Source organism: Mus caroli, unplaced genomic scaffold (genome assembly GCF_978045245.1).
Source record: "Mus caroli unplaced genomic scaffold, Mus_caroli_1 scaffold_17, whole genome shotgun sequence".
In the NCBI taxonomy this organism is placed as follows: domain Eukaryota; kingdom Metazoa; phylum Chordata; class Mammalia; order Rodentia; family Muridae; genus Mus; species Mus caroli.
The window spans coordinates 14,642,949-14,657,223 of NW_028227272.1; the positions used below are offsets into that span (position 1 = coordinate 14,642,949).

Sequence of the window (14,275 nt, forward strand, 5' to 3'; positions counted from 1 at the left end):
ACACCACCTGTCCCTCATACTCAAAGGTGCCTTCTGCCGGCTGCCCAGGAAGATATTGTCTAACCTTTCCCTCAAGTCAGAAGCACATACTCCTTGGTGGGACCAGGCTGCCAACAAAGGTGTGTGAACTCCTGCTCAGAGTCTGGAGCAGTCTGCCTCAGGGTCTCTCCTGCTTTGTCTTTTCTGGACCCATACAGCTCCAACCATCTCCTGTCTGACCTAGGCTGTGGTAACCACAAGTACTGTGTTCTGCTCTGCCTGGGTGAAGCCAGTGATTCAAGGCAGGGATGAGAGAAGAGCTTTACTGGTGAGAACAGTAAAGGGTTAACAGAGGGCCCCTGTCTAAGCTGCCTTCTGGCCCAGGGGTCTTATCCTTAAGCTTGTGTAGAGACTTGGAGGAAGAATATCTTTAGCCAAGTCCAAGTTGTCCCTAGGATGGACACCGATTCTGCAGCTCCTTTGACAGGCTTGCTGATGTCATACTAAGGTCACGCTGGAGGTTCCCGGTAAAGAAAGCTTTCTGATTCCAAAGACTTCTGGATCTGCTTACATGACAAAGCTCACTTTGACAGCTGTTTAGGGAGAGAGGTGCTCAGGAGATCAGGAGACAAAAGTGGGTTTGGTAGAGACAGAGCAATCTACTTAGTGGCCCTGGTTGTCCTTATGTAGTCGGGGTCTCCATTCTAAGCCTTGATCTCACTCTCTGAACTTCTCCCTCTTAGGAGCCAATAGCCTTCTCAAGCTGAATACATGCCCTGGGCACCCAGTTCCTTCCTACCTCTTGAGAGGACTTCTGAGTTTCAGTTTTCATCTCGTGTCCCCTTCCCTGTCTTTACCTCCTCGTTATATCAAAGACCATCACTGCTTCCTTCTGCTCCAGGCTTTTTCCTCAGAGAGCTCCTTTCCCTAGGTCTCCAGTTCATTCCCACAGGTCTTTGTCTACATCTTGCATGCTGCACGAGATCAAGAGATGCTGATGGCACACCATAGAACAACTAGGGGTTCTTGGCTCCAGCAGAAGGCCAGTGTGTGATCCGGGGCCTTCTCCAGGACCCCTTTGCTCCCGGGCCTGGCGGTTCCAGGGCTTCTGACAAGGGGGAGAAAAGGCGCGGACCAGGACTCTTTCGCGGGATCCCGCAGTTCCTTCTTCCCGCAGTGCTTCGCGGGTTTCCACCAAGTTCACCCCCGAGTTCGTGCATGGCCAGGTGGGGGCGGGGGCCGAGCAAAGAAGGGGCGGAGGCGCGACCGGAGGGTGGGGTCTGGCGCGCGGGGCGGGCGCTGCCGCCTGGCCGGCCGCGCTGGCCCAGGATCAGGGAGCCGATGTGGAATTTCCTGCCCGGCCCGGCGCCCCTCCTGCCGCCCCCCGCCCGGCCTCGCACTCCGCTTCCGGCCGCCCTTGCCGCGGCCGCACCCGCGCCCACCCGCGCCTGCCCCGCGCCTCATGGAGGGCGCAGGGTCCCGGGGGGCCGGGCCGGCGCGGCGCCAGGGAGCCCGAGAGCTGGGACTGCTGCTGCTGCTCTGGCTGCTGCCCGGTCTCGCGGCGCCCCAGGACTTGAACCCGCGAGGCCGCAACGTGTGCCGCACGCCCGGGTAGGAACTGGGCCTGTCCGAGACGTGGGCGCGAAGCGGGCTGGGGGTAGCGGCGCCCCATTTCGGTCCGGGCCATCTAGGACCTCCCTAAACTGGTCACGCGAGCCCCTCGGGCCTGCCTCGAGTCTTGGGCTCGGTTCCAGGCCGAGCCTGGGCCCCTAGGCTGCATCCGAGGGCCGGCTGGACCAGAAATCACCTGAGGGGTAACGGAGTGCTGTGGGGAGCCCCGAGGGGTACTATGTGGTGTCCAAACTGTCAGGGAAGAAGAGAAAGAAGCTACTCCCAAAGCCAAGCAAGGACACTCGGAGGGGACAGCATGTGCATAGGCTTCAGGAGCCAGTGGCTTGAGCCTGGAGTAGGGGTTAGAAGGGCGAAGGAGCAACCTTGGGCGAGCTGGGCACTGGGACAGTCGAGACTTGGAAGGACAGATTTGTCTTGGTAGAGCGGGCGCGGGGTGGGAGGAAGATGGTGGTGAAAGTGAGCACGGACCAGGCTACGCTCACGGTGGACCAGAAACCAGAGTGCTTGAGGACAATGATGGACGCGCGATGGGGAGGACGTGGGAACCCCTGTTGGCTCCTTGGGGCGGCCACTGGGTGTACGGAGGTGGGTCTCTGAGAGGATCTTGCTGGGAAAGCCGGTGTGGGACAGGCCCAGCCAGAAAGCAGTGGAGCTCGGAGCTTGCGTGGAGGGTGAAGAGCGACGCCCGCTGAGTAGGCGCAGAAGCCGAGGGACCTGTCTGCTGGTCGGAGCCACGACGCAGTCAAGGCATCTCTGCAGAGGCGAGGAACCCGCGGTGGGGCGCCTCTGCCAGTGCTGGGGAGGCTGTTTTGGGACTCCAGGCTAGGGTCCCGGGGCGGGGGGCACCCTGGGTCAAACGGCTCCCCGGGGTGCGAAACATCAGCTAGGGTTTTGGAGGGTCAAAGTAGACAAGGGCTGCTAGCTGACCGCGCGGTTTCCGAAAGCGGGTCGAGACGGCAGAGACCACTCCCGGCCGCGAGCCCCGCCTCGGAGGCGGGGGGCCCGCCTGACTAGCCATCTGCTTCGCATCGCCGCCGCCGCCTCCTCGTCCCGGGCCTCCCCGGCCCCAGGAATGCAGCGGCTGAGGCAGGCGGGGCGGTGCCTAGGGAGGGCGGTCAGCCCGCACCAGGCCTTCTCCTCCTCCGACCGGCTGGCTGGGGGACGGGACTCCAGTGGTGGGTCAAGCTATTCCGAGCTGGAGTTGGGGAACCCTTGGTCTCCAATATTTCCGCTGGCCGACCTCTCAGGAGGATATCTGCCTCTGTAACCTATAGCCGCGATGTTTGCCATTATACTCTGCCCCAGCTGTCTGGATCTGAGCAAATACTTAGATTTTCGGGTCTGTCTCTATCTCTGTAAAATGGGGTTGCAATGGACCTCAGCTCTTGGTGCTGGAGATGAGGGTGGATGCCCTGACTGTGGGTGGAGAGTTTGTGAGAAGAAAGATCTCTGGACTGTGCTCACCCGAAGTCTGGGCCATCCTTTTGGTTACAATGCATGAGAGGTCCAGCAGAGAGAGGTGCCAGCTCAACCCGTTTACGAGGCCATGCACCCACTGCCTCCAGGCCTGTTAGTGCAAGGTCTCTGCTGCAGAGACCAGTGCCCTGTCTCACAAGTAGTTATGGAATTGGAAATGCCTTTTCCTTTAGGGGTCACATGCCATGGTGAACACAGACCTACAGGAGAAAAGGAGATAGATCTGCAGGTATTGGGGCACAGCTCATCCTACACCCCTCCCCCCTTCTAGAGGATATCTTGGAAGCCCTGCAGGTGTGGGGTTGAGGGCATACTGAAGAGATGCCAGGGCCACAAGAGATGTGCCTACTGCTCTGAAAATGAGGCTGTTTTTCATAGAGGGGACGGACACCTGCAGAAGATGGAATAGCTAGGAGGTGGAAAGTGGCCTCTGGAGGCTGGAGCCCAAATTTAATAGACTCTGGAAGAGAAAGCAGTTCTTTTTCTCAGTAAATGTAGTGTGAGCATGGTCTCAGCTTCCCAGCATGGAAGGACAGGGGCAGCCTGAGGAGGAATACAAAGGTTGGTTTTTTGACACTCCTGAGCATTCAGAGTTGTGATGTCATCCAGGGGGCAGCTGCTGTAGCAAGTCTAGTAGTGAAGGAACAAGTCAGATGGCATTGTTTACCTGGTGGGGCATGGTGAAGAAACTGGCATGGTTAGGGTAGAGAAGAACCATGTCTGGGGGCAAGAGGAGAGATGGATGGGGACCCACAAGGCACAGAAGCCTCCTTGGTTGGATCTGAGGGTGACTGGGGATAGTGACCAGGGACACATAGATCTAGTGATTGGGCTCTAAGATGGAAAAAAATGAACTGCTTGCCACACAGCAGTGATTGTGGCTCCCAGAGCATCAAGCTATAGCAGCACACACTGATGGTTGGAGTCTGATTACCCAAGGTAGCACTCACTCAGAGAGCAAGGACCTGCCTTTGTAACTTTTTAAGTTTTTGTTTTGTTTTTGTGTTTGTTTTGTAATATCTTAAATGAGTTCACCAGGCCTTCCTGGCTTGCCATGATTGGGTGATCAGTCCTTGAAAGACTGCAAGACTTGTTCTCAGTGAACCCAAATGGGCTTGCATCTGCTTGTAGTGTCAGCTGCTCTCAGAGGCATCCTGTAGCTTGCTCCCTTGCTGTAAATCGCCCTGTACAGGCAAGGATCTTAACTTCTCTGAGCAGCAGGTTCCTTCGCTAAAGAGTAGGACCTGAGGCTGCTGAGCTGACTCAGTGGATCAAGGAACTTGCCACAGAACCTGAAGATCTGCGTTCAATTGCCAGAGCCCTCATGGCAGAAGAGGAGGGCTGAACTCCACTTGCATAGAGTGGCTTGTTTCTCTCTCTCTCTCTCTCTCTCTCTCTCTCTCTCTCACACACACACACACACACACACACACACACACACACACACACACACACACGGGGGGGGCGATAAATACGTGTTTGCTTGTTTAAAGAATGGGCAAAGAGCTAAGGTGCACACGATTTCTGCACAGTTGGCTTCCCAACCTCTGCTGACCCACCTATCAAACACGGTTGAGTGTGGCCCTAGGATCAGACACCCAACCTCAGAACCCTTGTCCTAGGGCAGCCAGGGAGCCCAGAACCGGTGTCCTGGGGCTCTCAGCAGGCCACCAGGCAAGGAAAGCAGCTATGAAAGAGTCCAGACCATGGGAGGTGGGCGGGATGAACTTAGGTCTCTCAGAAGGTATCCCTGGGACAAGGTGGGTGGGTCAGTGGCGGCAGCAAAAACAGACCTTTCTTTCTTTCTGTGGTTTCTAGTTTTTTTTTTGTTTGTTTTTGTTTGTTTTGTTTTGTTTTGTTGTTGTTGTTTGGTTTTTGGTTTTTTTGTTTTCCGAGGCAGGGTTTCTCTGTATAGCCCTGGCTGTCCTGGAGCTCACTTTGTAGACCAGGCTGCCTCTGGTCGAACTCAGAAATCCACCTGCCTCTGCCTTCCGAGTGCTGGGATTAAAGGTGTGCGCCACCACGCCCGGTGGTTTCTAGTTTTAATTGTGGAAAATATGCAAAGCCTGTTCCCTTAGTTTATAAAGTTGTATGGGCTCTGTACACCAGGTCCCAACTGTGGTCTGAGGGAGAACCAAACTCTTGGGCTGGGGAGGCACTGGCTCCTATGCATACAGTATGACCATCACCCCAAACTGGTCTGGGTTCAGCCTGCCTCCCACCCCTCTCTGGGTTCTAAGTTCAGAAGCCTCAGAAAAAGCACACTCATTTCCTCTAAAATGTAAATAGATGCTACATCCCTGTAGCACTGAGGCAAAAATTTGGGCCTTATGAAGCTTCTGTGACTTGTCCCCTTTCAGCTTCGTCTGCCTTCACCATGGACACTGCACACACACCCCACCCCACCCCACCCCTGCTGCCCACTCTCCCTCAATCCCCAGGCTTCACACCCAAGGACTTCTCAAGCTGTATCTGCCCTCTGAGATGCTGCAGTGAGAAATTACCCCTGAAGTCCAGTCCAGGTTTCCTCCCCAGCAGAGTCCTCTGAAAAAACTGACATTTCATGTATATTGTAAGGTCAAAGAAACATAAGTAAAACATTAAATACCAGTAGGTACTCCACCCTCCCTGCCCCTGGAAAGCACTGGGCCTCAGTTTATTTTCTTTATGTCCCGGGAAGGCTCCCATATGTGGTTCCGCTAGCCTACAACAAGGGTCCCAGGTGCCTGCCTCCAGAGGAACTATGCAGGGTCTACACTTGGCTCCATCCCATCCCTCTCAGATGCTCTTCCACCCTGGGTTTTAGACACTCCCACCATGGGTATCCAGGTGCCCCTTGGGACTGCCTGGCAGTGGTGCTGTCACAGCTATGTCACATTTGGATCCCTGACACCCTTGCTAGGCTGCTAGTCCTAAAAGACGTGTTAGACCTATCTCAGAGGTCATGAGAGTCATGTGGCTCCATGCTCCGGGTTCACTGTTGCCCCTTCCTATTTCTTAACCTGTGGCTGATGGGATCGGGGAGCTGGAGTCCCTGTAGATGACAATTCTTGGAGGCTGGCTCTTTGCCAGGTATGCAGACCAGGAGGTATGCACTTCTGGCGGCAGAGACCGGAGCCTTTCTCACTCACAGTTAGGCCCCTCACTTTGTCTGGCAGGCTTCAGGCTTGGGTATCCACCACCTCCACCTCCCTCAGGCTGGACACCCTGAAGGCTGGGGAAGGAATCGGGTGGGGGGAGGGCGTCAGGCTCAGACATCCCTCCTCTGTTTGAAGTTCCCAGGTGCTCACGTGTTGCGCTGGCTGGAGGCAGCTGGGGGATGAGTGTGGGATAGGTGAGTGGGGCATTTTGGGGTCCTGGGCAGGCGGGTCCAGTTCAGAGGTGGGAAGATCATGTGCTGCAGCTCAGCCCATCTCCTTTACAGCGGTGTGCGAAGGCAATTCCACGTGCTCAGAAAACGAGGTGTGCGTGCGGCCAGGCGAATGCCGCTGCCGACATGGTTACTTCGGTGCCAACTGCGACACTAGTGAGCGTGGGGCGAGTTGAGGTTGGGTGTTGGACAGTTTGGCGGGAAGAAATAGAGAAATTAGGCAGGGAGGCAGATTGGACTGGGTAGGCTTGGGAACTGGGTATGGTGGAGCTGAGGATGGGGTGTATCAGGCTAACGACTCAACCTGGTTCTTGCAGAGTGCCCGCGCCAGTTCTGGGGCCCTGACTGCAAGGAGAGGTGCAGTTGCCACCCGCACGGACAGTGCGAGGACGTGACCGGACAGTGTACGTGTCACGCGCGCCGCTGGGGTGCGCGCTGCGAGCATGCTTGCCAGTGCCAGCATGGCACGTGCCACCCGCGGAGCGGCGCGTGCCGGTGCGAGCCGGGCTGGTGGGGTGCGCAATGCGCTAGCGCTTGCTACTGCAGCGCTACTTCGCGGTGCGATCCACAGACAGGCGCCTGCCTGTGCCACGTAGGCTGGTGGGGCCGCAGCTGCAACAACCAGTGCGCCTGCAACTCATCGCCCTGCGAGCAGCAGAGTGGCCGCTGCCAGTGTCGCGAGCGCATGTTCGGCGCCCGCTGTGATCGCTATTGCCAGTGCTCTCACGGTCGCTGCCATCCGGTGGACGGCACGTGTGCCTGCGATCCTGGCTACCGGGGCAAGTATTGTCGTGAGCCATGCCCCGCTGGATTCTACGGCCCGGGCTGTCGCCGTCGGTAAGTGTTGCGGGCCTGGTGGCGGGAAGGCGGAAGGGTGAAGTGGAGCTCCATCCGGCCCAGCTTCCTGACCCTTCCATAGGTGTGGCCAATGCAAAGGCCAGCAGCCGTGCACAGTAGTCGAAGGCCGCTGTCTGACGTGCGAGCCCGGCTGGAACGGAACCAAATGTGACCAACCCTGCGCCACCGGTTTCTACGGCGAAGGTTGTGGCCACCGCTGTCCACCCTGCCGCGACGGGCATGCCTGCAACCATGTCACCGGCAAGTGTACGCACTGCAATGCGGGCTGGATCGGCGACCGGTGAGCAGCCCGTGCCTGCTTCGGCCTAGGCCGCCGCCTCTCTAGGCCTGGCTCCTTTGCAATCTCTGCACGGTGGGCTCTGTAGGCCTCGTGGTCTTTGGCTTACATTTCAGTTCATGACTCCTCTCTTGATACCAAGGTGCGAGACTAAGTGCAGTAACGGCACTTACGGTGAGGACTGTGCCTTCGTGTGCTCTGACTGCGGCAGCGGCCACTGTGACTTCCAGTCCGGGCGCTGCCTTTGCAGCCCTGGTGTTCACGGACCTCAGTGAGTGGGGACCTGGAGCGGGACAGGGAATATATACCTGACACTGGGGCCTCCATATAGACCTCAGGGACACTGCAGTAGGGAGTTCAGCAAGCACTTTGGAGCGGTATCTGATTTGGAGCCTGCCATTGGACTGTAATCTAATCACGTGGCATCCTTATGTGTACAGAGCGAGTCAGTAGTTTGGACTGGGCTCTCCGTTTTCCACTCATTCAATAATCAGCCCCTAGTAATCACGCTTCATTCCTTCAGACCCCTCCTGTAGAAATCACACACATTCACTTCTTAACTGTGATTATCAAGTAAGTGCCCGCCCGCAGGTGGGGGTGGGCTTCAGTCTCTAGAGGATGGAGTCAGTGCCTTGGTTAAGGCGCCCGGGACCAGCCGGCAATGGCGGCCCGTGCAAGGAAAGGAGGCATTCTGGACTCCCAAACTTTGCAGCTGTAATATAACTTGCCCGGCCGGGCTCCACGGCGTGGACTGCGCCCAGGCCTGCAGCTGTCACGAGGAATCATGCGACCCGGTCACCGGTGCCTGCCACCTGGGTGAGTGGGTGAAGAACGTCGGGCCAGGGAATGGAGTGGGGTGCGTGATCCTGCGCTGAGCCGCTGCTCCCCACAGAGACCAATCAGCGCAAAGGTGTGATGGGCGCGGGCGCGCTGCTCACGCTGCTCCTCGGCCTGCTGCTCTCGCTGCTCGGTTGTTGCTGCGCCTGCCGGGGCAAGGACTCGGCGCGCCGGTGAGGCCCTAAGCCAGCCCCCACCCACCGCTTGGTTTAGGTAGCCCGCTTTGTGTGACCGACTGTGCTTCTCGAACCCAGACCCCACTCCTGAGGCAGGGCCCAGCCCTTTATTTCCTCAGGGCCTCCCCCTTCTGTTCCCATCGAATTTGAACCGTCCCTCCCAGTCCCGCCCCGCCCCTTCGCTCAGGCCCCGCCCCTGCAGGGAGCTCACCCTTGGAAGGAAGAAGGCGCCTCAACGCTTTTGTGGAAGCTTCAGCCGCATCAGCATGAAGCTGCCCCGAATCCCGCTTCGCAGGCAGAAGCTGCCCAAAGTCGTAGGTAAGAATGTAGGCCCTGGGACTCAGGGAAAACACACTACAAGAGGCTTCTAGAAAATGGTATAACGGGGTGCAAAGGCTCAATGCAGAAGTAGGGGACTTAGAGTTTTAATGTGTGTGGGAGTGGAGAGGTGCGCCTGGAAGAAGAAAGGGAGGCTGTTGCTAGGGGTGAGGCTGTAGGGAAAGGAAGGAGTCCTAGGTGCGGGAAGATGTTAGGTGTATGCAGGAGACGTAGGGACACACGAGTCATTTGCCTGGCAGGTCACCTGACCTGTAGATCTCTCTACATTGCGATGCAGATCCTGAGGGGAACTAGTGTGTGTGTGTAGCACACCAGCAGTTTGATTGGTTCCCAGCTGTTACTAGAGCCCTTCCTAGAAAAGGGCAGGATGGTCCCCATCCCACTTCAGAGTCTCTAGTAGACGTTCAATGTGATGACAGGCAAGGGGGCGGTCCCTCCCTTTAGGTAAGTTCTTTCTGAAGATTGGTGGGGTCCGTTCAGTCTCAGGAGGTAAAGGAGACAGCTGGAAAAGCTCTGGTCCATATAAGCCGCATGACTCCTAGGAGCATAAGTGTCAGGGCTGAACCTTGGTGCAAAGGCTGCTGGGAGAGCCTGAGCCCAGCAGCAGTCCTCCCCTGAACATTTGAATTCAGAAGTGCTCCAGGGTTCCCCAAGTCCCACCAGGCAGAGGCCAGAGTTGGCTGGAGAACATGGTGGCCTTCCCAGGCCACGTGTGCTAGAGTTTATGTCTTTCCTTAACACGTAGTCTACTCTTTCTGCTCCCTAGCTGACCGCATTTGGCTTGCACTTTTTCCTTGTTTTAAAAATATCTTTACAACCCCATTTACTCGTTTTGAGTGTGTGGGTGTTTTGCCTTCACGTATGTGTGCACCACTTGTATGCCTGGGTTTGTGGAGGTCAGAAGAAGGCTGCCTTCATGTATGTGTGCACCACTTGTATGCCTGGTGTCTGTGGAGGTCAGAAGAAGGCATGAGATCCTCTGGAATTAGAGTTACAGATAGTTGTGAGCTACCATGAGGGTTCTGGGAATCAAATCCAGAACTTCTGGAAGAACAGCCAGTGCCCTTAGCCATTTCCCCAGCCCAATTTTGTTTGTTTTTGAGCCAGGATCTCATACTGTAAGCCAGGTTGTCATGAACTCAGCTGAGTAGCCTAGGCTAGCCTCAAGCTCACAGTGAGGCTCCTTCCTTAGGCTTTCAAGCGCTTGGATACAGGAATAAACTTCTGTCTCCAGCTTTCTTCACGGTTCCCTTTCTTGTGTTTGCCTGCTACTCATTCTTCTGCTCTGATCTAATGTGACTCTGCTGAATGTCATGTCCCCCCTGCAGTTTTTTTGTAGGGGCGTGTCATGACCGCTTGGTTCATGGTTAGCTAATTAAGGGTACAGACTGGGAAGAGGAGGGGGTTCCTGGCACCCTGCCTCACTTTCTCCCCCCACCCCCAGTGGCCCATCATGACCTAGACAACACACTCAACTGCAGTTTTCTGGACCCACCCTCAGGGCTGGAGCAGCCCTCTCCATCATGGTCCTCCAGGGCCTCCTTCTCATCATTCGACACCACAGATGAAGGCCCTGTGTACTGTGTGCCCCACGAGGGTGAGTGTGGCCCTGCATGGACGGCCCTCTAGCACAATGAAATGCCCTTGCTATCTATGTTGGAGGTCCATGGGGATGAGGGCACCAAGAAGCTGAGAACTAGGATTTGTTGGCCACAGTCCTGCAGCTACAAAGCTGAGGTTCTGTACAGAGACAGCTGGTCCTCTGGCAGAGGAGATGGGGTCACTCGTGGGGGATGGCTCCTCCAGCGCTATTGAATGCTGTGATTAGCTTGTCATTCCCTTGTTAGAGGCGACTGCCGACAGCCGAGACCTGGAAGCGACTGCCGCTCTCACTGAGGTGGCCGCTGTGTCCTTAGCGCCCACGGGCACCTCGACGCCCGGGGAGGAGGCAGCGGGCCTCCCTGCATCCTCGGACAGCGAGCGCTCGGCGTCAAGCGTGGAGGGGCCGAGCGGGGCGCTGTACGCGCGTGTGGCCCGGCGTGAGGCCCGGCCGGCCCGGACCCGAAATGAGGCTGGGGGCTTGTCACTGTCCCCATCGCCCGAGCGCAGGAAGCCGCCACCACCAGACCCTGCCACCAAGCCTAAGGTGTCCTGGATCCATGGCAAGCACAGCGCCGCTGCCGCTGCACCGTCGCCGCCGCCCGCAGGCCGCAAGGCTGCGCCGAGCCCTAGCGGGAGGAAACGGACCCCCAGCAATTCGTCGTCGGTGCAGCCCCCGGGCCTGACCGAGGAGGCCCCCGGCCCGGCTTCACCCACGCCGCCCCGCGCCCGAGCGCGCGGCCGCGGCCTGGGGCTCTCGGAGCCAACGGACGCGGGAGGTCCCCCGCGCAGCGCGCCTGAGGCCGCCTCTATGCTGGCAGCCGAGCTGCGCGACAAGACTCGCAGCCTAGGCCGCGCCGAGAAACCGCCACCGCCGCAGAAGGCCAAGCGCTCCGTGCTCCCCGCCTCGACGGTCCGCGCGGCCTCGGCGTCCGAGGCCTCGGGGTCCGAGAAGGCGGCGGCCAGCGCACCTGCGCCCGAGACCCCTCGGAAGAAGACCCCCATCCAGAAACCGCCTCGGAAGAAGAGCAGGGAGGCAGCCGGGGAGCCGAGTAGGGCAGGCACGGCCCCCGGAGCTTCCTAAGCTAGCAGCCCCGGGAGGCTTTCTCACCACCGTTTCCCCGCGCGGCCGCAGCGAAGGCATTTCATTGGCCCCAAAACCCAGCGCCCGCCCGAGTCCGTGTCTGGTTGGCCCAGGCTCAAGCAGCCGCGGCCTGGTTGGATCTGCTCTCGGGCCTCGCAGACACTTAGCTGGCTACCCGCTCCCACTAGCAGTGGAGCTTTTCTAGTAATCTCTGTCTCATTGGCCATGGCTTGGAGAGCCTACAGACTTCTTACTGGCCAAGAAGAGTGTTCTTGGCTGGGCTACCTTGTCACTGGCCGATGCCAGCAGCGCTTCTGCCTCTTGGCTGCCTCTCATTTGCCAAGGCCTGGTGCCTATGGCTGAAGGGTCTTTTTCTCTGAAGACAAAAAGAGGTTGCGTCCATAAACTGGGCTCTCCTGAGTATCTGGTTGGCCCGAACCTGGGGAGAAGAGCTGGTCTCTACTTCGCAGGGGGCTCAGCCAATGTTGGCTTGTCCCCTTCCCACCCACGCCAGCCCTGGTCCCTCAGCCATCAAGCTGGTTTTGATGGCCTCCTATCACTCCACGAGGGAACCCCAGGGCCTACTCTGGTGGCCTTAGATGTATTTATAGGCCCTGGGCAGGGCTTCTCTCATCCCATCTGGGACCTTCTGGATGGGCTCCTCATAGCAGGCCAAAGCTTTCTTTAATAAAATGCTTCTCCCCACTTCCAGCGCTCTAATTACTTCCTGCAGGAGGTTGTGGAGCAAAGATGACCTCTTATGGAACCTATATGCAACATCCTCTGGGCTCCTCCAGCTAAATGGAACCTTGAAGTTCCCGGTGTGGGTTTCCAGGAACGAAGTAAAAAGTGTGCCTAACCCACCAGTCCTGAACTATCACTTGTAAGAAGTGGGGATCTGAGCTGGGGGGGGGGGGGACCCAGAGGTCAGAACTGTTTCTGGTGAGACAGAGGTGAGGGCAAGGGACACCGGTCAATGGGCCCAGACTCCAGCCAGGCCTCACAAAGCAGCCTGTCACTGCACAGAGCCTGCTTGCTCCCTTAGGTACCATGTCCTGAATGAAACCCTTCCTATCTCATCTCCACATGCTGCAGGAGGGGAACAGAGGGAAGACAGCCTGCCTGGCCTTCTCTGGAGCCATTTGTGTCTGTCCCACCCCATCCTAGCACCTTCACCTCTCCTGGAAGGCTCCTAACTGACCCTTCTGAGCCTGAACCTTAGGGTTCCTACTGACCTTAGTTTTTGAAAGCCATCTGTTTTGGTTCCTTCTAGTTCCCTGCCTCTAGCAGACTCTCTTCCTGTCTCTAGTCTCTTTTGGTTGTTGAGACAGGGCTTCATATTGCAGCCTGGTATGATCTTGAACTTCTGCCCTGGTTTTCCATGTGTGAAGCCATGAGGATGCTGGATATCATATATATATATATATATATATATATATATATATATATATATATATATATATGCTGTTAGCTGCAGAGCCAGCTCTCCAGCTCTTTCTCCTATCTGCTTATGCCCAGCTTAAAATTTCACTCTGTCAACATCCTCCTAGCTTCAAGTATCTCCAGTGTTGGCAGCCCAGGGTCTTATTCTCTGGACAAGTACTACTTCGAGGACAGCTTTGGTCCCATACAGGGATTCAGCCACCAGAGTGGTGTTGGCATCCGGAGCAGCTGATGGACACAGTGCCTCAAGCTGGCCTGGCTGGGCAACATGTGGTTGGCAGCCCTGTTGTCTCTGTGCCAGATGCTTTCCCTTGGCCAGCAAGGCACCATCCTGCTGTGGTCTTGTGGTTTGATTGGCCTCTGATCCATTGAGGCACCAAGTCATACTAGCTGCTGGGGTGGAAGTCAGGCTCAGTGTCAGGCAGAAAGCGACAGAGGCCAAGGCAGGACAATCAGTGTAGACACTGAACATTGTTAGGCCCCACTCTTGCCCACTCTGTGCCCCTACCAAGCCATCCTGCCCCAATGGCCGCTCACTCAATTCCTTACGCTAGTCCTCCATCTCCCTAGTCTAGATTGGTATGATCTGGGCAGTTCAGGAATATCTCAGTGCTGGCCTGGGGCCTCTCCTCCCACTGTCTAGGAAGCTTGACCTGCAGGAGCCTCTCTGTAGACCCCTCCTGGACAGAGACCAGTGTTGCTCATCATCAACCAGCCCTGCCGCCTGTCCCCCAGGAGAGTTCCCCTTAAATGTCTTTCACCACCCAGTATTCCCCACCCCCTCTGGGCTTGCACTAATGCCAGCTCCCAGGGCAGGCGCCACAAAAGAGAACCACGACTGCTGGAACCTCTGTTGCCATGGGGACGGGGACCACAGAGCTCACATCTGGTAGTGATTGAGGAGGAAAAATTATGAGTCGTGGAAAACGCAAATATTTTTTTGTAACACAGAGCACAAAGGAATGTGGGGACTGGAGAGGGGCCTGGGCTCCGTCTGGTTTCCAGCAGGATGTAGCACACATCACTCAGAGAGGCCAGGCTGTGCCAGACAGCTTATACATGTGCACACACCAGCAGTTGCTGTCTTGTGGCACACATACCTTTGCCACTAGATGCACAGAAATACAACACAATGCAAAACACACACGTGTGACAAATCAGAGTGGCCCAGAAACACAGAACAAACACCCTACATATAACTGCAT

The 14,275-nt window shown here is 56.9% G+C and overlaps 1 protein-coding gene across 3 annotated transcripts; it reads left to right on the forward strand.

The window, feature by feature from the left end:
* The first annotated feature begins 1,297 nt into the window (after positions 1 to 1,297).
* Positions 1,298 to 12,332, forward strand: Scarf2 (scavenger receptor class F member 2). 3 transcript variants are annotated; one of them, XM_085832211.1, is made up of 11 exons: positions 1,298 to 1,590; positions 6,363 to 6,421; positions 6,512 to 6,613; positions 6,775 to 7,294; positions 7,377 to 7,595; positions 7,735 to 7,863; positions 8,305 to 8,408; positions 8,485 to 8,602; positions 8,793 to 8,923; positions 10,389 to 10,541; positions 10,792 to 12,332. In XM_085832211.1, the coding sequence occupies exons 1-11, from the start codon at positions 1,442 to 1,444 to the stop codon at positions 11,625 to 11,627; spliced, it is 2,520 nt and encodes an 839-aa protein (XP_085688337.1). In that variant the 5' UTR covers positions 1,298 to 1,441; the 3' UTR covers positions 11,628 to 12,332. The 3 variants fall into 3 exon arrangements, with proteins under 3 accessions (XP_085688337.1, XP_085688338.1, XP_021040713.1); XM_085832212.1 differs by having other exon boundaries at positions 10,861 to 12,332; XM_021185054.2 differs by having other exon boundaries at positions 8,808 to 8,923.
* The last annotated feature ends 1,943 nt before the right edge of the window (positions 12,333 to 14,275 follow it).